This window comes from Gallus gallus, chromosome 26, assembly GCF_016699485.2.
Source record: "Gallus gallus isolate bGalGal1 chromosome 26, bGalGal1.mat.broiler.GRCg7b, whole genome shotgun sequence".
Lineage (NCBI taxonomy): Eukaryota > Metazoa > Chordata > Aves > Galliformes > Phasianidae > Gallus > Gallus gallus.
In genome coordinates this window covers 673,035-695,758 of record NC_052557.1, presented here as the reverse complement: position 1 = coordinate 695,758, position 22,724 = coordinate 673,035, and the positions used below count along the sequence as shown (strand labels likewise).

The window sequence follows — 22,724 nt, the reverse complement described above, 5'->3', positions numbered from 1 at the left end:
TAATGCCACAGGGGCTCTGCGAGGAGCCTGGAGCGGGGATAGTGCTGCAGGACACTGCCCGCTCCTCGGCACTTGGCCAGCATCCTCCTGCCCGGGCACATGGCGGGGAGCACCCTCCACCTGCTCTGACTGAGCCTGAGGCTCTGCCACCCACGCTGGACGCTCGGGTTCCCCATCCCTGGTGCCAACCCAAGGCCACCGGGCACCTCCAGCCACCCAGCAGGGCTCCAACCTGCCCAGCAGCACCTGCACGGGTTGGGATGCACTGCGCTGATGCCGATGCCTGGATGCAGCAGCCCCTCCAGCAGAGCCCAGAAAAACTGGTGAGGGTCTGAGGAGCCCCGCAGCCCCTCCATCCCAAGCACACTCTCACCGTCATCCACAGGGTCCCGGAAGGAGCCCGAGCGGATCATGCCCTTGGGTTTGTCTGCCAGGGAGAGGGTGCTGCCCATCTGGGAGGTGCTGTACAGCTCAAAGGTGGAGTCGTGGGTGGGGATGCTGTTGGAGCGGGTGATCCGCGGGGTGGTGGTGGCAGTGGGGCTCACTGCAAGGAGAAGGGAGGGGAGAGGAGGGGTCAGAGCTGGGCATGGGGATCAGGATGGGAAAGCGGGGCTGGGAGCAGACCTGGGGAGCCGGGATGGGGCAAGGAAGCAGGGATTGCAGTCCCAAAGCAGGAGGATGGGAGGAAAGCTAAAAAGCAGGTTTACGCAGGGAAGACTGGAAAGCTGCACCCAAGGCAATGCCTCCTGGTGAACACGGAGCTGAGAAATCCATCGAGCTGGGGCACAACTAGTGCCACTGCTCAGGAAGCCGTCACCTCCAGGTGCAGCAGGGATGCACCCCATCACCTGCTGCCAGCCCCAATCCCTCTGCCTGAATCCCCCAGACCCTCCAGGAACACATAGGTCCCAGCAAGAACATAGCAGGGCTCCAATTTGCAACCCCAGAGGAGTGGGGAGCTGTGGGCAGGGCACTGAGGATGAGTTGGATGCCCTGAAGCAAAAGCCATTGGCTCCCAGCCACAACTCAGCACATTGGTGGGGCCAAAGGCATGGGATGCTGAGAGCTGGGGGTGCCAAACAAACAACAAAACATCAACCCAAGGCTCTGGAACAGGGGGATGTCCCAGCACTGAGCCGGGGCATCGGGGCACAGAGGGACCCAGGCTGGCACAAGGAGGAGGTGGGCACTGACCGATGCTGGTGAGCGGACCCTTCCCAACCAGCGCCATGGGGAGGGCGGGGGGTGAGGGCAGCTCCGGCTGATCGTCTGCTTCAGGCAGCCCTCCAATGGTGTGCGAGTGGCGGCGCTCCTTGGCCTCCTCCTGGGAGTGCAGCTGGTACCTGGAGCACAACATGGAGTGAGATGGTGTGGACACCTCCCCACCTCCAGCCCCATACTGCTGGGTGCTCTGCGCACCCATCCACCCTCCCTGGCGCCATCCAAAAGCCATGTGGACCCTTTTACCTCAGCCCCTTCTTGGGCAGCGTGTTCCTGTCACGGTTGGTGCTGGAAGGGAAGGGAAGATCAGTCACCTCCCTGTCCAGGCAGGGGAATGTGACGAGGCAGCACGGGGCTGAGTGACAGGAGGGGGATGCACATTTCCCCCCAGAACGAACCTCTGAAGCAAGCAAACGCCAGAGGAGGAGGATGATGGATAGGGTTATGGGGCTGAGTCTTGCTGCCCACCCCCTGCCCATACCTGTCCAGGTGTGCAAGCCGGGGGCTGCCGCTCCAGCCCAGCTCACCCGCCTCCTCCTCCTCCTCTGTGCTGGCAGGGGGGACAGCAGCAGGGCTGGGGGTGGCGGTGCTGCCCCCCGAAAAGGCACTGGGCAGGCTCATGGGCATCTGCAGGGACTCCATGCTGCGATGCAGGCCGGAGAGCTTGGGGTACATCCTGCCCTCCTTGGGGACACTGAAGCCACCCATGAGCTCCAGGCCTTGGGAGAAGCTGGCCGAGTTGATGTTGAGGATGGGGGCAGGACTGGGGCTGAAGCAGGGGGTCAGGTGCCCGCCAGCTGGGTGCAGGTCCTGGAGCTTGGCAGCGTGTGGGGGATGCAGCTCGCTGGAGGACGGCAAGTCCAGGCTGTTGGAGTTGACCTTGTCCAAGTTGGCCAACGAGGGAGGCTTCACGTAGGTTTTGGCAGCCGCTCTGGGGGAAAAAACAGATGAGACCAAGTGAGAGCAGGCACTGGGCACAGCATCCCAAAGGTCCCTGTTCAAGAAAGGCACAGATATGGCACTGAGAAATGCGGTTTGGTGGGCATGGGTTGGGCTCAACGATCCTAGAGGCCTTCTCCAACCATAATGACTCTGTGGGTGGGCACGGTGGTGATGGGTTGACGGTTGGACTTGATGACCTCAGAGGTCTTTTCCAACTTTAATGATTCTACGACTCTAAAAGATGGTGGGAGGGTCGTACCTGAGGGGGGTGGGGGGCAGCTCAGCCACCTTGGCCGCCGGCGGGAGGTTGGCCTGGGCTTTGGGGGTGCTCTCAGGAGAGCCGATGCTCTTCAGCGTCACGCACTCGGAGTCCAGCGCTACGGCCTTGGCCTTGGCCTTCTCCTTCTCCCGGTCCGTCTGGTTGACGGGGGCCGGCGTGCCACGGCCAGCACTGATCTTGGACGGCTCCTTGAGCCGCGACACCGTGATGCTGGCCTGCTTGGTGCTGAGCAGGCTGGGATCAATGCTGCTGCTGACGGGCCGGTTAGCGCCGCGGCCGCCGGTCACACTCATGGAGCTGGACTTGGCCGGCCGGGGCAGACTGCGGTACTGGATGTTGGTGCGAGCTCCCGGGGCCAGGAAGCCAGGCTCGGCCGTGTTGGAGACATCCAGGCTTGTCTTCCGCCCACTGACCGGCTTCACGGGGATACCGGAGCTCTTCTGGATCTTCCCGAGCGTTGCTGAGCCCCCGGCTTGCATGACAGTGGCCGTGCCGGTGGCCGGGGCCGGTTTCTTGTAGCCAAAGGAGCTGGAGGCCAAGGGGCGCGTGAGACCCGAGGGCGGCTTCTTGGCATCGCCGACGCGATCGCGGCCAGCGTCAGAGGAGGAGCGCTGCAGCCCCGTGTTCTTCACCGACAGTTTGCTCTTGTCTGTGGCTTTGGTCTCGGGTTTGCCTGGTGGGGAAGGAAGGATGAGTGAGCGGGGAGGTCTGCGGGACAGTCAGGCGCAAAACAATTCAGAGCTGAGGGCAGCAATGGAGATGGGAAAGCAGAGATGACAGAGAGGAAGGAACAGTTGGGTTGGAAGGGACCTTAAAGATCACCCAGCCCCGACCCCTGCTGTGGGCTGGGTGCGCCCCCCGGCTCAGGCTGCCCAGGACCTGTCTGTGGCCCCAGGCGCCTCCAGGGATGGGGCACCCACAGCTCCAGGCAGCAGTGCCAGGGCCTCACTGTGCTTTGAGTAAAGGATTTTCCCCCACACCTAACTGTAACCTCCCCTCTTCCCATCTAACCCCACCAGAGGAGCCGTGCCCTGCCCCATCCCAGCCTCACCTGCCACTTTGAGGGTGCTCTGGGCCGTGTGGGTGATGGGAGAGGTCACTGCCACCGGTGGGGTTTTGCCCTTCTTGAGGGAGCCGGGGGTGCCCAGGCTGACCGGCTTCTTCAGCTCTCCACCCTTGGAGCCCTCCTCGCAGCTCTCTGTGGGCTCCCGCCGCCACTTGGAGGAGCCGTGCTCCATCTTGAGGCTGCTGCTGTCGTAATCCAGCTTCTTGGGCGCCTTGTCGTCCGCCTCGCCGTACCAGCTCAGCCCGCTCTCTGCCAGCGAGCGCTTCTCCGAGTCGGTGCGCAGCTGCGGGCAGAACGGAGCCATGGGTGCACCAGGGGATGGGGTCGCCGGGCACCCACGGGTGCTCACAGCCCCACCGCATCACCGTGCCATGGCTGCGCTGTGCCTCGGTTTCCCCACACAGTGCCACACTGCCCGGAGGGGATGGCAGCACCTACCGCTATGGCCGAGTTCCTGCGCGAGGCCGTGGGGGTGGAGGGCAGGGAGTTGAGCGAGGAGCTGGCATTGAACTCCTCCGAGCTGAGGTTGTCAGAGGCATCGCTGAGGCCGCTGCTGATGGAGCTGCTCTCATCCCAGCTGCAACGGCACAGCCAACGTCAGCCCCCCCAGCCCGGCCGTCCCCTGCCACCCACCAGCCCTGCTCCACCCCGGGGCTCCAACCTCGGCCCCGTCAGCCTGGCAGGGAGCCGACCCTCGGCAGCCACAGCTGGCTGCAGCCCAGCCTGGCACAGCCTTCAAACCCGGCGATTTCCCCGCTAAGGCCCCGGGGAGATGTTATATGGACACAGCAGCACAGGGGGTCACCACCTGCACCGGGGCTGGCACCGAGCCCCCCCGCAAGCGGTCCCACCCAGAGGTCGGGAGGATTCCCGGAAAGGGCAGGGACCAAACACAGAGCGCACCATCCAAGCACCCCGCAGCCTCCACCCTCCCTTGGCCACCCAGCGCCCTCAGGGGCGCAGCACCTCCGCGCGCCCCAACAGCTGCTCCGTGCCGAGGGCGCAGCGGAGCGTGCAGAAGCCCATCTCCAGGGCTGTCACTCAACACGGGCATCTTCCAGCAGGGTGAGCACGGCCCCTTTCAGGTCAGCGGCTCAGTAGATCAGCGAGGCCCCCGCAGCCCCGAATTGGGCTGGGAGGGAGAAGCAGTGGTGGAGGAGAGCCATGGGGTCCCCAGAAGTGTCTGCACCGCAGCAACAGCACCGCAAAGCTGCAGGAGCCCAACGAGCAGCGGCAGCTGGAGAACTGAGGAGCATCGCACAAGTGACACTACAGCCCTGGGTCAGGGCAGGCAGGGATGGCACCCACTGTGCACCTCTGCCACGTGGGGTTTGGGGACACCCAAACACAGGGATGGAGCCACACAATAAGCCAAGTTAGCTCAGTGTACTGCAGCACAGCACCAGGTGCTGGGATGGGGTCTGCAAACCCCAGGGGAGTGAGCTCTCAGAAATGAAGGGTGCCGGGGTCACTGAGCTGGAAATCCCAGGGGAGCCAGAACATGACTGGGAAACAAACACAGGTTCCTGCAGGGCTGCACAGTGGGTGTTCATCCCCACGGCAGGGGGTCGGGATGAGCCACCCCACCCCACACAGTCCCCAGGAGCACAGCTGTTGTCATACACCAGAGGTTCATGGATGGGCGAGCAGAGTTCCAGCCCCAGGGCAGAGGCCCCACCACATCTTGTGAGATCCCACAGCCGCTGCAGACCCCGGCAGAGCACAGCAGATCCAAGTCCTGCCCCTGCTGGCCTTCCCAAACACAGGGACCGGAACGGACACAGCCCCCTGCATCCCTGCAGCAGAGCACCGCTGCCCAGGAAGGGATTTAATTACAACCACGTGCCCAGGAAGTGCCACGGGGCTGCCCGGCTCCGCAGATCCCCCACCACCAACCCCTGCTCTGGGGATTTCTCACCGGGACAGAAATCCCCCAAAACACAAAGCAAAGCTCCTCCACCACCCAACATCAGCATCTCTCGGTACCTTCCCCGCAGCACTCCAGCACTGCACGGAGCTGGGGCAGAGCCTTGGGGAGCTGCACCCCTGGATGCGACTGAGCCCAAGGTGGGTCTCTGCAGCTCCCCTGCGCCCAGCAGGGCTGATCCCAAAAGGTCTCCCAACCTCATACGGGAGGCTCAGGGTGTTGGCATACACAGAACTGCCGTTAAATGGGAACAGGGTTGGGTGATCCCAACACCCCCAAGCCCCCCCACGTTCCAGGGCATCCAGCTCTCCAAGCACTTCCCAGCTCTGCCGAGCCCCAGCACAGCTGCAGCATGCTGGAAACGTCCCCAGAGCATTCAGGCCACGGGGTGCCTCCAGCCGGCACGCAAAGGGGTCCCCAAAACCGAGCACTGCACCGGGGCAGTCACCGTGCAAGGAAAGCATCACTTCGGCAGTGACGGCTCCCGGCTGAACGCACGCAGCCAACCCGCGGTGGGCACAACGAGCGGTCCTGCAGCCAAGGTCACCCTGCAACCCCCCCCGAGCAGCAGCCACAGCACCGCACCGCAGCGAGCGCTGCAAACCCGGTGAGGGATCCGGGTGCGCACCCACGGCACCTCCGGGGGGACGCTGTGCCCGGGGGGGGGGGGGGGGGGGGGGGGGGGATGGCAGCCCCCGGGCGCTGGGCAGCAGCAGGGCACCTCGACGTGCCGCGGTCCCGGGGCTGTGCGGGCAGCGGGGTCAGAGCTCAGCCCGGCTTTGTGCCGCACACCCGCAGCCCCTCCATCTTAACAGCGATCCGCGCGCCGGCACCGCGCCGAACCCACCCCGCAACCACCCCGCAACCCGGCACCGGGAGCTGCGGGGATCGCGGGCGGGGCCGCACCGCCCCCCTCCCCCGGTGCAACCGAGACAAAGCCCTCCCGCGGCGCGGCCCCGGGGCTCCGGGCCCGGCAGACAAAGCCCCGCGCCCCGGAGCCGCTGCACCGCCGGGCCGGGAGCCGCCCGCCCGCAATGCGCCCGCCCCGCCCCGAGCCGCGCCGCGTCCGCCGGTGCCGGTCCCGATGCGGGGCGGTGCGGTGCCGGGTCCTACCTGGCGACCAGGCGCGGGGCGCGGCGCGGCCTCCCGGCCCGCAACATGCTGCTGCCCGTGGCTGCGGCCCCGCGGGCGCGGCGGGAGGGGCGGCGGCGGCGGGACCGCCCCACCGCGTTAAAGCGGTAGCGGCCCCGGCCCGGCCCGGCTCGGCGACAAAGGGACCGGCTCGGCACGGCTTCCCCCGCTCCGCCCGGCCCATCAAAATGGGGCTGGGGTCCCACCCCCCCGCCGGCACGGCCTCCCCCAACCGCAGCCCACGGCGCTGCAGTGCCCCCCAGTGAACCCCACATCCCTGCAGGCAGCTCCAGCGCCCCCAGTCCAACCCATGTGGGCAGCCCCAGCGATCCCAGCCGGCATTCCCGGCCTCATCGCCCCTCAACCCCCCCCCCCCCCCCACAGCCTTTGGTACCCCCCAGCTCAGTGCCCCCAGCGCAACCCTCACACGGCCCCCGTTACTCCACCACCACCTCTGGTGCTCCCAGCACCCCCAGTTTGCAGCCCCAGAGCTTCTTGGGCTCAACACTTGTGCCGCGTGCACGGGGGGGCTGCTTCAGGACCCCCCCCCCCACACACACCCCCCGTGTGCACGGCAGCACGGACCCTTTGCATCTGTTTCCGCGGCTGCCCCCCAGACACGGCGCCCGCAGCGGGCAGAGGGTTAAGTGCAGCTTTAGCAAAACAGCACCGGTCCCTGCGGGCTCGGAAATAAGTAATTCCTTCCTCGCTGTCCTCTCACGGCAACGCCTCTTGGCTCCCTCCCGCCGCGCATCCCCGCTCGCTCGAGGCGATGCGGTGCGGTGCGGGGCGGTGCGGTCCCCCGGAAGCCTCCAGCAGCAGCTTAGCGCCGGCAGCAGGGAGGGGACGTGGGGCGGCGCACCCCGCGTTGTCTTCACCCCATGGGTTTTGCCTCTCACCTGCCCCCGCCGTCCCCACATGACCCCCCCGAGGACACTGAGCCCTCTTGGTCTGCCCTGGCCCTTTTCTCTCGCTCTGCCATAGTCATGGCAACGAGGGAGGTGCAGGGCTTGCACAGACCCCTGTTCCTATAGGGCTGTGGCTCTGAGGGGGTTTCCACACCCCACGTCCAGAGGTCGCTGGCACTAAGGGGACGTGCAAATGGCCACCACTATTCCCCATCAGCTCTCAGGACTGTTGGGAAATGCAGGGAAATGGGCTCTTCCCTTCTCATTCACTTAATGGGGCAGAAAAACCAATTAGCTTCACAAATCACTACTGGGGAGGGGGGGGAGGACTAGGCGCTTCCCTGGCAGCATCCTCCATCGAAGCTGCGCTCAGAGACCTCACCTCATAGGTGGGAAAACTGAGGCAGCAAGCTGCTCCAAATTGCCTGCACTCACCCAAAGGGGGGAGGATCGGCATCACGCCCCATCGCACCCCGATAGCCAGCTGCAGCCCCACTGCAGGGCACACAGCGAGGAGCAGCAGGCCATCTCCCTGCTCCCCCGAAGCACTGCAAACCCCAGAGGAAGCACATCCCTGTGCAGGGACCTCGGGCTGGTGGGGGAATGGGGGCACTCAGAGCAGTGCTAAGGGCACTGCATGTGGAGGTCAGTGAGTCCCAGCGCAGCGCCGGGGTGGGGGAGATGTGACTCAGCCTGCTTGCGAAATTCCTATTTTTCCCCATGTCTGGACAAGCCCTCGGACACCTCTGCCTGCAGCGGCCAGGCTCCTTCACACGTGGCAAAGTGGCACGTGGCAAGCGGCAAAGCCATGGGGCAGAGCTATCCCTCGAGCTCCTGGGCTGCAAGAAATCCCCGGCCCTGGTTCCCCTGCCCCCCAGGCAACAAGAAAGCAGGCACGAGCCTGAGAGCCCCTCCTCGCCCTCCAGCTCCTCCAGGCTTGAGCCAGGGCAGCAAGTGCCTGAGTAGTGTGCCTGCTCCCACTCCTTTGGCCCCACTCCTCGGTGACAGCCTGCTGCAGAGCAGGGACGGGGCTGGAGGACCACGGACTGCCTGCACCCCTGCAGGGACAGCCGCCAGCCCTGGATCACCCCCTGGCAGCCCCTGAGCCCATCTGCAAAACACACCCGATGCAGAATCCTGGCCTCGAGGAGCCCCGTGTGCTGGGAATCTGCAACGGGCTCCTGGAGCAAACCCCACATCAGGAGCAAATCCGACACAGCGCAGCACAGAGGAGCACGCTTCAACGGGGGTGGTGCCCAGCGGGGTTTTGGGGCCCTTTTCTGGGACCGTCCCCAGCTCGCCCTCATCCCGGATGGATGCAGGAGCCCCGCTGAGCCCCGGCACGCAGCGCGGCGTAGCAAATATTTATCCGGCACCGCTTCCCCGCTGCTCCCCAACGGCCCCAAACACACGCAGGGCCACGTGCGGGGCCACGGCCGCACCCCGCGGGACGTCCCTACTGAGGGCTGAGCTCACGGCTCGCCGGGATGGTGCCGAGGGGTCAGGCCGGGGGTCAGCGCCGAGCGCGGGTGGTGAAGGGAAGGGAGAAACGCGCCCGCGCCAATCCCACTCGGAGAAGGGGAGGAGGGCGGCCGCTCCCCTGCTGCTTGCAGGGATCAGAGCCAAACATCTGCTCCCAGCTCTGAGCTCGAGGAGCTGTGAGGAAGCCGGAGCTCGGCCAGCACCGGAGCGCAGTAGGGCCAGAGTGGGCACATCTGCATCCCCAAGCCATGCGTCACCCCCGATCCCAGCACCACCGGTTGCTGCTGCGGCTCCATTGTGTGCCTACAAGCAGAGCCGTGGATGTGTGGATGCTCACACCACGATGGGATGCAACAACACCTCCGCCCCTCCCCAGTGACAAATGAGGGTGAAAGGACCCCCCGAAATCATACTGGTCTTTGGGTCACCCTTGGCAGTGGGTGCAGTGCACAGAGGTCCGGCACCACGGTGCAGCACGGCCCGGTGGGGATACCCGGAGCATCCCAGGGCTCTGCGTTTTGCTGTGCCAGCATTGTGGGGAAGCGGCGGGGAACGGGCGGGATGACGAAGGATCTGGCACAAGGAGGGCGGTGGAAAGCACGACGTCATGCAGGGCTCTCCAGCCCCGGGAGACGTGGCGGGGCGGCTCGGAGCCGGGCAGAGCTGGCTGCCCCGGCACGCCGCAGCCCTCACTGTGCCAGGAGTGCCAGAGCTGCTCAGATCGGCTCATCAAATGCACAGCAGAAATGCAGCCGTGGAGCTGCAGCATGGGCAGCTGGAACCAGGCAAAACCCGACTTGAAAAGCCTCGCCTGAGTGATCTCTGCCTCCTCCGCTTCCGCCTGATTCACGCACAGGTCTGCACACGAACACACCCAGCATGGCTGCATCCCAGCCCAAAAATCACACCTGTGCCCCAGGGGTGGGCAGCAGCATGTGGCAAAGCCCTGCAGTGAGATGGGGGGCAAGGGTCTCCAGAGCCCAGGAAATGTCCCCAGCCCAGCCAGGGGCTCCTACAGCCAACCCCCCATGGGGCCCCCCACCTCCCGCCCACAGCCCCCATACCTTGTCCTGCTCTCCCGAGCTTTCCCAGCCAGGTCCCATCCCGCAGCCCCGCATGTCTCCAAGGGGCTGTGTCACCACATCCCCCTCCAAGGGGCTGTGTCACAGCGCTGGGGGTGGCTCTGACCCACTGCCCTACAAGCCTGGGTGTGCGCCGGCGCATTGCATGCAGGCAGTGCCCCAGCAGCAGGGACCCGGGGGCTGACGGCCCCATCTGCAGCTCCTGCCCGGTGCATTAACGGCACGGGGAGATGCGGCCTGGGGCGGTGTTTGCTTTCTAGGTCAGAGGCAGCAGAGGAGGATGGATGTGGGGCTGTGGGGCTGCTCTGTGCTCAGGGAGTGCTCCCTGTCAGCAAAGCAGCCCCACACCCAGCCAGCACAACGGAGGAATCACAGAGCCATGTGGTCTTGCAAGATCCTCAGGTCCAGCCATCACCCCGACCCACTGAGTCCCACCACCACAGCACATCCCTTGGTGCCACTTCCACCCATCACCAAAATACTCCCCAGGGATGGGGACTCCACCCCGTTCCAACGCTTGGGCACTCTCCCCAAAGAGAACTCATCCCTGATTCCCAATCTCAGCCTCCCCTGGTGCAACTTGAGAGCTGAGCACAGTACCCAAGGCGCGGGCTCCCCATGCAGCTTTCCCCTCCCCTCCAGGCCCACTCTACAATGCTGGTGACACACCACTGATGGGGTACCCAGAAGGGACCGCACTGAGCACCAGCACAGCACAGCTCCAGAAGGACCCCGGTGCCCCGTGGTGGTGTGAAGGCACAGGCTGTGCTCGGTCCCGCTAGGAGCTGACGTGACTCTGGACACCCATCCAGGGCTGGAGCCAAATACCTCCTCCTGCTCTGGGACAACTCAAATGCTGGTGTTATTTATTTTCTCGTGCACTGAAACAGGAAACCTGCAATATGCTGAAGCCCTGGAGCCCCGCCAGAGCCAGGGGCACCTCACCAGCTCAGCAGGGGTGGGACGCGCCTGGGAATAAAACATGAAGGCCAGACGTGCTGGGTTGGAGATGCCCTGGGGTGGAGGGATGGAGGCCTGGGGGGACCCATAGTGAGGGGACAACACGGTGCCACCCAGTGACACCAAAACCTTGGCGCCCTGCTCTTGCTGCTGTGCTGGGACCCCATCCCACTGGTCCCACTATGTGCCACCCGTGCTCAGACCCACTGGTGGAAACTGGGGGAGCACTTCTGAACATAGCAGAGCTGCTGCCGGCAGCCGCTCACTGCGTGCTTTTCATAGAGCCACAGAAGCATCGCGGTAGGAAAAGACCCCCAGGGTCACCAAGTCCGACCATCAGCCCAGCCCCACCGTGCCCAAACCACACCGCCCCTTATCAGCCCCCTGCTCTGCTAACAGCCCCCGGTCCGGCACTCACCCCGTGGTGATGTCATCGTCCTCCGTCAGGGTCTTCCCCATCAAATCACTGTCGCTCATATATCCCGACTTCAGCTCCACGTCGTCGCTGTCCAACGCCTCCACCAGCTCCAGCCGGGAGATGTGGCTCAGCTTGCTGGGGCTGCGCATGGGCATGGTGTGCGAGTAGTGCGCCCGCTCGCCGTGCATGTACCATCCAGGGGTGCCCTCGGAGCGGCAGCCGCCCCCCACCGACGGCGCATCCCCCGCCTGCAGCCGCGGGCTGGACTGCCCATAGCGCCAGGAGAGCGGCGAGGAGCGGTTCGACAGGCTGGAGACGCTGCGCGGGTTGGCTTCGTCGCTGTCATAGCACGTCATCTCCAGGGAGCTGCGGGGATGGGGTCAGCGTTAGGGCTACCAGTAGGGTCAGGGTCACCTTGAGGGTTACCGACCCCCAGCGGCCAGCACAGCCCACGCATTGTATATTCCAGGTCCCACAAGGACAGCCATGGTGTCTGCGTGGATGTGTTTGGTGGTGCGCATTCCCTGCAGGGTCTGTGGGGCAGGATGTGGGGCGCGATGGTGCCTGCTCCCCTTGTGCCCTGAGCTGCAGGAGGATCGAGGACCCTGCTTCCCCAGGCTCCAGCAGACCCCTGCTTTGCCCATTGCTGGGGATTCCCCATACAGTTGGTCTGGAGGGACACAAACAATCCACAGAGCTGCGCTCTGTGCACTCCTACCCATTGCCCCACATATCCCTGCAGGGGCTGAGGCTGCAAAAGCAAAAGAGGCTGCTCCTCAGCATGGCACAGAGCTCCCCATCCCCACAGGGCCCCCCAGGGTTGTGCCGAGCCCTGTTAATGGGGATCCACCAGGGAAAGCCCCACCGTGTGTGCCGCCCTGGGCCAGCCCCGGGGCACACTGCCCCCCACCCCTCGGGGTGTATTTCGGGCACGGCAGGGAGCGATGCTGAGACTAAATTTAGACACCGCAAACAATTACTTCTTGGAGCAGCTCCTGTGGAGCCCACAGCCCTCAGCTCAGCTCTGCGCTGCCTTCAGGAGCCGCCCCACAGCTGCAGCCACGTGGGCCCAGCGCTCCTGCACAGCAGCAGAAGCCAAACCCGACTGCAGCGTGGAACTGAAAAGAGGGAACTATATAAAAACCGGGAAGTTCGACGCAGCAGAACTGCAAGGGGCAGCTAAAAGGGGCCGGCTGGGTAGGCAGCACGAGGGCTATTTAAAGCTGTGCTGCTGGCAGCTCGGGGGCTGTGAAACCTCCCAGCAACAACGCTGCACCCCAACACAGACACAGGGCAGTGTCAGGGACCCACCGGATGGAAGAACCCAGCACGGAGGCCCACCACCCACTGATGGGGTTTCTCCACAGCAGGGATCTGTCTGAGCCCTCATCCACGGGGAGCACTCACAAATCATCAAGGAAAGGAGGGACAAAACCCACCAGCAACACTAAGTTAATCGCCCATAATATCCTTGTCCTATTTCCCTAAGAGCAGCTGACAGGATTTGCTGAGGAGCGCTGCGTCGAGAAGGCGGCCGATGGGATCTGACACAGCCGAACGCAAAGGGAATGCAAAGGGAATGCAAAGCAGCCCTGCTGGGGCGCGGGCGGCACAGCAGCTCTCACACCAAGCAGAGCCCGCAGAGCCGCCGTGGGCAATGCCAGGAAATCAGGGCACGCAGCCGTGCGGATGCCGGGGCTCCGCTCCCTTCGGCTCACAGCTGTGCACAGCGCAGCGGGGATCCCAAAGATCCGGGTGAGCTTCTGCACGAAGAAATGCCGGACAGAGAGAAATTCGGGGCCGCTCTGTGAGCGCCGGCGGTGGGCGGAGGGGACGGCGAGCAGCTGCTGCTCGTCCCTTCCAAGGCAAAACCGAAGCGCGCAGCGCGACCACGAGGTGGCAACAGACAACCAGAGGATGCTCGCAGCTGCTCGCCCGGCGCAGCCCGCTGCAAAGCCCGGCTTCCAGGCGTGGCTGCAGAATGCGGGGCTGGGGCGGCACCGGGCGCAGCTCCTCTCCCGGCCGGAGCCCCCAGGGAGGATGGGGAGGAGGATGGGGGTGCCGAGTCCTCACCTGTGAGACACCTGGGAGCCCCGCAGGCTGGACATGGTCTCCTCCAGGTTCTGCCGAAGGTCCAGAACATTCTGCACCGTTCTCTTCCTCTGGGACTCGGGGTCTGTGGGGGGACAAGGAGGAGGCTGTGATGGGACAAAGCGCCTCTGACCACGTCCTGCCCTCTCCCTGAGTCCCCCTCCGCCACCTGAGAGGGGATGGGGCCGGGCTGCAAGGGCTCCCACTCTGCACCCAAACATTACTACTGGGAGCAGGGCGGGGGGACCGGGAGCAGGGAACCCCGGGCAGCAGCGGCAGAGCCCCACTGGGATGGGGACATCTGCTCCAGAAATGCTGTGCTGGGAGCACATCCCCATGTGCACACATGAACACACCTGTTAGCACACCTGCGTGCACACACGTGCTTACACATGCACACACACACACACAGATGCACACACGCAGCTATGGGGTCACCACCTCCTTTCTATGGCAGCTGGCACAGCGCTGCCAGGCCTGGGGCACGGCTTCCCCACTCCGTGTGCCCCTGACGCACTGATGCACACCTCAGTGGGTAACAGTTGGGCTGTGACCCCTGATTCCGAGCCTTTGGGCTGTGACCGCAGCTCTCCAGTGAACCACAGCCACATCTCCAAGGGCAGCAGGCGGTCGGCTCCTCCTAACACACCACGGCACACAGCCCTCGGGCTCTGCAGCAGCACCGGGAGAGCTGTGGGGACTGGGGGGGGCACCCCCTGGGAAGCTCCCTGCCACTGCGTGGCTGCATGGCCAACACACGAGCAGGGCCCGTGCCCCCTCATCCCCAGCACACACCAGCTGCAACCCTGGGACCGCAGGCAGTGCCACGGGCTCAGCAGCGCTGCCCCATCCCTGTGTGCCCACCCCCAGCCATGCAGCCCCGCTTTCCGTGCGACCCCACGAGGCGGTGACGAGCGCAGGCAGCCACGATGAGACAGGTTAAATGAAGCAGGTGAAAGCCCATAGCACAGTGGGGTGAGCGGGGCCGGCGAGCACCAGCAGAGCCCCCAGCCAGGGCCAGAATGTGGGGCACCCAGCGTGGCACAGAGGGACGGGGACGTGCAGGTGGTGAGGGGGGGGTCTGGGGGCTGCAGCCACGGCACAGAGGAGGCACAGTGGGGCAGAACCAGCAGCCAGCCCGCTCTGCACCTGGGGAGGGGGAGCCAGCATCCTTCTAGGGCGACATGTTGGCACCATGGCTCACCTGAACACAGGCAGGGCCCCTCCACCCACTGCGCTCGGGCAGCACTGTGTCCCCTGGGCAGGGCCGGTGGCACCGGCAGCACCGCAGCCGCACTGCCAGGTGTCGGAGAGGGGCGGCTGAGCCCTGCCGAAACCGGAGCCGCCGGGAAGGGCTGCAGTGTGGGAACGGCGGCAGCGCGCCGGATTCCTCTCCTCATCGATTTAGCAAGCTGCCGCAGCCAGATGTTTGCAGCTGCCGGCACGCAGAGCAGTGGGGACGGCTCAGCCACGGGGTCAGTCGGGCACTCAGCCTGGGCTGGGCTCACTGCCCACCAGGGACGTGTCCCGCAGAGCTCCCTGCTCCGTGCACCTCCTCCATCCCAGCTCAGAAGCGCAGCCCCAACCCCAGCCCTGCGTCCCACCGCGCTGCCCCCAAAGCCCTCATCCTGCCCGCCTCCCACCGCCCCAGCAGCCCCCCCCACCCTTCTGCAGCTCTGTCTTTGAGAGCAAACAGTGGTGGGGACACTGAGGCAGAGCGCCTGGCTCACCCCAACCACCATCTGCACGTGCAGACTTCCTTCAGCCGGCGATGCCAGCTGCTCTGCCACCGCGATGGGGCGCAGCCACGTCCTGCAGACGTAGCCATCCAGGAATGAGGAAAGCAGCAGCTCTGCAGCTCGTGACAGCACATTTCCGCACGGCCATCGCCTCCCGCTGTGCCGGCAGCCCCGCGCCCCACGTGCGCCCCATGTGCTTTGGCTGGGAGGGCCGCTGTGAGGATGTGCACATGTGGGCCACGTGGCAGCCAACCCCACAGCCGGGCGCAGGGAGGAAGGGCTGTGTGCGCAATGGGGGCTGTGCTTCGGGGTGTGCTGCTCCGCCACAGGGAGCTGCCCAGCCCTGCAGATGGCTGCTGCCCCTTCGAAGCGCTTCGCAGCCTCTTCCTCCCGATGCCTCCAACCCAGAACCCACCGCAGCTTTGGGCAGAGTGGGCCCCGGGACCCCGCAGGTTCCAGCCTGCAGTGCAGAAGTGGGGGACCCCGGCTTGCCACGCCAACAGCAGTGCTTCCACGTGGAGTAACGTGGCTTTATCCTCCATTCTTATCTCCACTTCTGATTCATGCTGCTGGGCAGGGGGTGGTCACAACTCATCATCTTTCTCCCTGTGGTTTAATGAGTCCCTCCTTCCCCGTGACCCCGGGGTGACACCGGCCGTGGGGATGAGGATGGATGCCTCTCAGCGTGCCCTGAGCTCAGCCCCAGTGTGGAGTCAAACAGAAGGGTGGCAGTGGGCAAAGCTGGCAGAGACAGCATGCGCAGGGCACAGTCTGAGCCACCCCATTAACCACGGCCATCCCCAGAATCACAGCCAGCCCCATTCCTATGACCAGTCCCACAACCATCCCCATAACCCCGTCTGTTTTCATGACCAGGGCCGTCCCCACAGCCACGCAGCCCCGCAGCACGTGCCAGCTCCCTGCTGGCAGCAGGAGCAGCAAATTAGCAGCAGTGCAGCAGTGCAGCAGTGACAGCCGGGATGGGACTTCAGCCGAATCAGCACTTCTGGGGCGCTGCTGCCGCGAAGCCCTGAGAATCGCTCCTCCTAATGAGGGCAGGGCTGGGAGACCCGGAGCCTGAACCCGGGCTGGCTGCAGCGAGCCAAGCTTTTAAAAGGGATTCAGACTTTCTCAGGCTAGAGCGGCCATAAATCTAGTTAATTGGGTCTCTCCCATACACTACTTTCCAAGCGAACACGCTGGAGAGATCCAGCCCGGGCCCCCAGCCCATTTGCGGGTTATTCTTTCAATGGATGCTTGGCCCCAAACCACCCCACCTGCGCATCCAACGCAGCTCTGTCTCCGTCAGGACGAGCTCAAGCTGCTCAGCCTGTCACACCTCCAGCCCAGGGCTGCCTGAAATCTCCCCGCTGGTCAGACTGAACCCCACGCAGCCGGGGCTGCTCCCAGAGCAGGGTGGGCACCGTGCCTCAGTTTCCCCGTAGCTCTGCACTCCCCCTATGTGTGCCCCATGCAACGCAGCTGCGCTCAGCCTTGGTACCCGGAGCCTCCCACAGCCACCAGCAGCTCGAGGGGATCCACAGCAAAATGATCCAAACCAGAAATGGGGGACAAAAGCAAAGCGAAAGCCCCGGGGGCAGATGGTGCTGCTCCACGCCCAGCACAAGCCACGGGGCGGACATGGTGGAAATTCAGAATTCCAGATGGCTCTTTTGGGTGGGTTTTTTTGGGTCTTTTTTTTCCTTTTTCCCTGTCTCATTTCCAAGGCAACAAGACTCGCTGTCATCTGCTCGTTGCCATAGCGATTTCACCTGATTCTGCTTCAGCAGCGGAGGAAGAGAAAAGCCGGGAGAGCGCCGTGCTGCCGCGGAGCCCCGAGCTGCTGCGCCCCGAGCTGTGGGGAGAGCACGGATCAATGGGGCTTTATCCGACCGAGGCAATGGGCCGATTCACGGGATCTAAGGAAGGAGCTGCGGGTTTCTTAGAGCACAAATCGGCCCTTCTCTTAACTGCTTCGGTGCCCGCCAGATGTGCCGCACATCTGGGGACGTCGCCGTGGTCTGCCTACAGGGGGGGTTGGGTGCTGGGGGTCCGGCCCCCACCTGTGGCTGCACCCAGAGGGCTGAGCTGGGTTTTGGATTGCCCCCCATCCCACGCCGCAGCACCGCCCTGCCCCGCTGTCCTCGTGGCACTGGGAGGAATGGTGGGGAAGCATTCTCACAGTGGGCACAGAAGCAGAACGCCCCAATGCAGCCCCGCACCCCACCTGCCCCACACCCTGTTCGCCCCACACCAGGGGGCACAATGCCCTCTACCACTGCCAGAGAGCACAGCTCAGCTCCCACAGATTTGGGGTTGAGCTCCCCATGGCCACAGCGTGCAGCGCCGGGTGCCATCAGCACTGACACTGCCTCAACAGCCCCATCACTGCCACGGGTGCTCCATGCAGGCAGCACAGATATATCCACATGAGTGGGGCTCCTCCAGCCCCACACTCACTGCAGGGCTGCATGGTGGGCACCTGGCACAGCCCAGCCCCATCCCCTTCCTGCTGGGAACCAACACCAGCAGATCAGCAACCCGAGCTCAGGCAGCCCCCCGAGCCCATCCCCCCGCACTGCTGGTGTGTGCCCTACAACCAGGGCTGCCCAAAATGGGGCTCATTGCCCAGGGCTGTCCCCTCCTCGTCCCACGTCCCCATAGCAGAGGTAGCAGGGAAAGGCTCCTGGCTCACGCTGGCTCCCATTTGCAGCGAGCAGAGCTCCAAATGAGCCCACAGTCATTAGCGGAGCCAGCCGTCCCGCTCCCAGCCAGAACACAGCCATGCTTGGGGAAGCTTTATATTCACAGAGACAAACAACTCACATTTGCTTTTTAACTGTTGGAATTGCACCCAGTGGGACGGGGGGAACAGGGAACCCTTTGTCCACTTCTCCTTGTGACTGAGAGCTTTGTGCAGAGCAATGCGTTGCAAACACAATTCTCCGTGGCCTCAGCTGGGCTCTGGTGGACACTTGGCCTGCCCGTCCATCACCCGACAGCCGAGGAGCCGTCGTGCATCTCCACCAGGGATGCAAAATGTCCTCCTCCGCCCTGCACTGAGCGCCCTTTTACAGAGAATGCAGAGCTCACCGATCTCAGCAGCCCTTCCCAACCTTCACACCCGATCCTATGACTCCAAGCTGCTGAAGGCACAGAGCTGCCACCACCCCGGAGAGGCACAGTGCACCCGGACACGGCTGTTCTGATGGCCCCAAATGAGTCTCCTCCACCCACAGAAGACCCCTTTGGTGCTGAGCCCCCCCACAGCTTCACCCTGGGCTCTGCAATGGGGACACTGACCCCGAAGGCAGCCGGGGGTCCCCAGGAGCCCCCAGCAGATGAGTGAGGGACCCCCAGCCCCACTCAGCTGCAGTAGTGGTCCCATTGCCACCACCTCCTCGGGGAGCAGGGAGATAACCCAGGCTATTCTTACTTCCATCTGGGGAACGGTTTCCCTCCCACACACACTGCCACAATGCTAATTTTGAGGCTGATGATTAATTGATGTCAGGCTCATTAGGGGGCCAACAGCTCCCTCTCCCCAGGAGCGCCAAGGACGGGAGGACGCGTTCTGACAGATGCTGTGTGAGTGACGTCCTTACAATGGAGCAGAGCGAGAGCCAACGCCACGAGGAGCCCTGGGGAAGGGCGGTCCCCCCTGGATATGGGCTCAGGGTCCCACCACGCACCCCCTCCCCCCCCCGCCAGCGCTATCATCACAACCTCATTGTAACTGCAGTGCCTGGAGCAGCCATACAAGGGAAGGGACACGTGTGCACACTGTGCCCAATCCCAGCACTGCTGCCTTCCCATGGGACCACCACGGTGACAGCGGGGCAGCAGGACCTGCTCCATCCTCCGGCTGCTTCCAGCCCTGCACACCTCGCCCTGCCCCCGGGAAAAGCCTTTCTAAGCAACAGCTGCTTTTGCTACCAAAGACAACATGAGCAGAAGGATCAGGCTCTGCCCCTTTCCTCCTTCTGGCCGTCCCTACAGGGCGGGGGACGCCCCCAGGAGCGGATGCTGTCTGCTGTAGGAAGCAGCCCTGCCATGCAGGCAGAGCTGTGCCCTCAGAAGGGGCTCTGCAGCCCCGGCCCAGCTGTGCCAACACACACCCAGAGCCAACACAGCGGTGTCAACAAGGAGCACAGAATGGGGAAGCTGGTTGTGACAGTGCGCAGCGTACCGACGAGGAGGCTATTGAACGGGAAGTGAGAGCTCCAGGAGCCCAACAGATAGCACAGAGCAGGGAACAGCCTGCAGAAGGAAACGCCGTGTGACCCCGGGCTCCATCCAAACCGGGCGGCACATCGAGCGGCGCTGAGGGCGAAGCGCACACAATGAGCTCAGCAGTAATTGGTCCCTTCAGGAACACTGTAAGTGGTTGCAGAGTTTACCAAGGAAAAAAAAAAAATGGGAAAGTCATTGAAGGAAAAAAAAAAAGAAAAGGTCATAAAATGTGTTTTCTGCTCCAGTTCGAAACACAATGAGATCCACCAGGAGGCTGCTGCTCCGCCAAACGTGGAGGCGATGGGTTGGGCCGTTTCTCTAGCAGCACACAGCCCTGCGTGGGGAGCAGCGGTGCTCCAGGCTTCCCTTCCTCCTTCTGGGCAGTGAGAGATGCTCAGAGGACACGGGGAGCACAGAGCAGAGGCAGCCCCCACTGCAGCTGCTCCGCAGGGGAGAACCTGGAGAGAAAGGGCAGTGAGGGGCACCGGAACCCAGCTGCTGCTCCCAGGGGGTTCAGCAGGGACCCCATGGGCTCCCCACAGACCCCCACCCCACAGCCCCGTCCCAGAGCTGGGCAATGCTGAGCCAGCAGCACTGATGTAGGAGGGAAGGAGCGCACCGTCCTCCAGCACTGCCACCTCAAACACCAATGTGGGAGCGATGGGATGGGGCCCCCAAGCAGCCCCACATCCATGGGCTCCACGCACCCCATCCGCTCCTACAGCAGCTTCCAGGACAGCCGCTGCATGGGACGTGTGTCACATCTGCTTAGGAGCGAGAACGCCTCGCAGAGGGCTGAGAAGCTGCATGGAAACGAAAGATCGTTACCACCATCTCCTTGGAAACGTCCCATCAGAGCAAGTTCGTCTTCCTCCTCCTCCTCTCTCCCTCTCTTCCCATGCGCACGGTTCTGGCACCCCGCGCATCCCTTGGCTGTGCCTCAGCTCTGCGGGTCCAAAACGCAGGCGTCGGATTTCTAAAGCCATTGTCTCGGATGTGCTATTGAGCCACAAAACATGGACGGTTTGGGATGGAAAACAGGCATCGCCGCTGCACAGAAAGGAGCTGGCAGCCGGGATTCCATTTCCCTTTGAAGCTTTAGAGAACCTCAACCAAACAAAATTTGCTTTATTCCCACAAAGGGAACAAGAATCTTAGCAACCAAACACATCAACACCTCTGCCCCCGAGCACCGCGAGGAGCAGAGCAGCGCTGGGGGCTCTGCAGGCTCACACTGCTGGGGATAACGTGGGGCAGCTTCACACGTGTCCTTCTGAATTGGAGCTGTGGGTCGGTGTCCCCTCACCAGCACACTGCTGTGCCCCCTGCACGAGCCTGTGCTCCCCCCCCACACACTGCTCTCTGTGCAGCCCCGCAGCACCCCCTGCTCATCCCCCACGCTGCGCTATGAGCAGAGCCATCCCCTCCCCTTGCAGGACCCGGCCACATGTTCTCCATCTGGGAACGGAGACCCACGAGCCAATAATCTCGACTTGGAAAACTAACTGAAAATAGCACAGCGTTTCTGAGCGCTCCGCAGACCGCGGCCGGAAGATGATGGATCTGCAGCACACCGGGACACTGCTTGGAGCAGCGCAGCAGAAGCACAGCTCCGAGGGCTCAGGGAAATGGGAAGGAGATGGCTGGAGCCGCTGCTGGCCGTCTGCTCTCCTCCAACAGATGCTCCTGCCCTGAAGGAAGGAGGGTTTGCTCTGCTGGTGAACCGGTCCCCAGCTGCCATGCTCAGCCTGCAGGACAGAAGGACACAGACTCCGTGCTTCCTGCAGCCCCTAACCCAGCCTGCAGACGCGCCAGTCCCTAATGCCGAACCCAAGAGGTGCTGCAGGTATTTTGGGGGGCTGCTGCACCCCACAGGGTCTAGATGCCATTGGCATCTCGGTAGCGTTCAACCATGGTGCTGCGGAAAGTGATGCATCCAGCCTCAAACCACATGGGGTGAGCTATCAAAATGGAATTTGCCAGAGACAAAAGGGCCGATGTGATCCTCAGGCCCCGGCTACGCACAGCCCCCACTCTGTGTCTGGGAGCCAAACATGGGCATCTCCACGCTTCCCTGTGCCACCGATCCCACCACACGCTCCCCATGCACAGCAGGACGCTCTCCCTGCACCACCTGTGTGCACCTTCGTGGTGACGGATCGCTGCCACCAGGAGCCAATGCCACCACCAGGAGCCAATGCCACCACCAGGAGCCAATGCCACCACCTCTGCTCCCAGCACCCGCAGCCTCACGCAGCCCCAGCACAGCGCCCTGCCCAGGAAGGCAGTGATGCGCATGGGCAGCAGGCGTGCGATTTGGAGAAGTGTCTGATCAGGAGTTATTCTCAGCCTCCGCCGTGCTGAGAGCTCACACGTCTATAAATAGCTGGAATGGAGCCGTACCTGAGCTGCAGCTTTGAACGTGACCCGGTGCTGCTCTGGGGCTGAGCCACACTACTCAGCATAGGGCTGGGACAGCACTGCCAGCGGGGATGCTGCGGTCCCACGGGTGGAAGCTCAGCGTTGGCTGGGCTGGGCTCCCTGCAAAGCCCATCAGGGCTGGGCAGGACGCACACTTCAGGAGCTCCCTGTTGAAGCAGCTCACCCAGACGCCCCCCACAGGGTCCCGCTGCCATCTGCCACAGCTGGGGACACGGCCTGGCACAACACAGAGTGCAGAGCAGGGAATGGAGCCAGCACAGATCCCAACCCCGTGGGGCAGTGCTCAACAGGGCTGCGCATGGCACAGGGCTGGGGCAGATGTGACCCCACAGCCCAACCCTCCAAGGAACCACAGCCACCAAACCCGGCCTCCCAGCCACCTCCTGCAGCCCCTCCACCAACACTGCAGCCTTCGCCCGCTCACACTGCTGCCAGGACAGACACGGTGCGGGGGACACACGGTGACAGAGCAGCCCTTCGGGTGCTCATTCCTTCTACTGTGACTGCAGGGGATGCCTCAGGCCGGACCGCCAGGCTCCAACAGCCCCTTCCAGAGAGGAACCTCAGCCCTTCTCCTGAAGGAAAAAGAAAGACGTGGCTGCCTCAATCGGACCAGGCAAACAGCAGCGTGAGGAATGAAAGAAACACTCGAGCAAAACGAAACGTGGAAGAAAGAGATGAGAGGAAGGACGAGTGGATCTGAGGGCACGCCGGGCGCCGCTCCACAGCATCGCAGCCGCTCCGACACATCTCCATTTGCACAGCTCTAATCTCAGCCCTGCAATGCAGCATCCCCTGCCTT

At 63.9% G+C, this 22,724-nt stretch overlaps 1 protein-coding gene across 8 annotated transcripts in view; it reads right to left on the bottom strand.

Annotated features, from left to right (window-relative positions):
* Nucleotides 1-22,724, bottom strand: part of NAV1 (neuron navigator 1) — a 46,415-nt gene that overhangs the window by 9,586 nt on the left and 14,105 nt on the right. For 7 of the 8 annotated variants that reach the window (XM_046904162.1, XM_040652762.2, XM_040652757.2 and 4 more), the window contains 9 exons: nt 13,491-13,593; nt 11,418-11,783; nt 3,948-4,086; nt 3,495-3,792; nt 2,423-3,116; nt 1,703-2,152; nt 1,468-1,509; nt 1,195-1,343; nt 374-544 (listed from right to left, as the gene is read on the bottom strand). In XM_046904162.1, the coding sequence (XP_046760118.1) occupies nt 374-544; nt 1,195-1,343; nt 1,468-1,509; nt 1,703-2,152; nt 2,423-3,116; nt 3,495-3,792; nt 3,948-4,086; nt 11,418-11,783; nt 13,491-13,593 (2,412 nt within the window). Of the gene's footprint in view, nt 1-373; nt 545-1,194; nt 1,344-1,467; nt 1,510-1,702; nt 2,153-2,422; nt 3,117-3,494; nt 3,793-3,947; nt 4,087-6,549; nt 6,629-11,417; nt 11,784-13,490; nt 13,594-22,724 lie in introns of those variants that run through there. The other variant, XM_025143786.3, reaches the window with a different exon arrangement.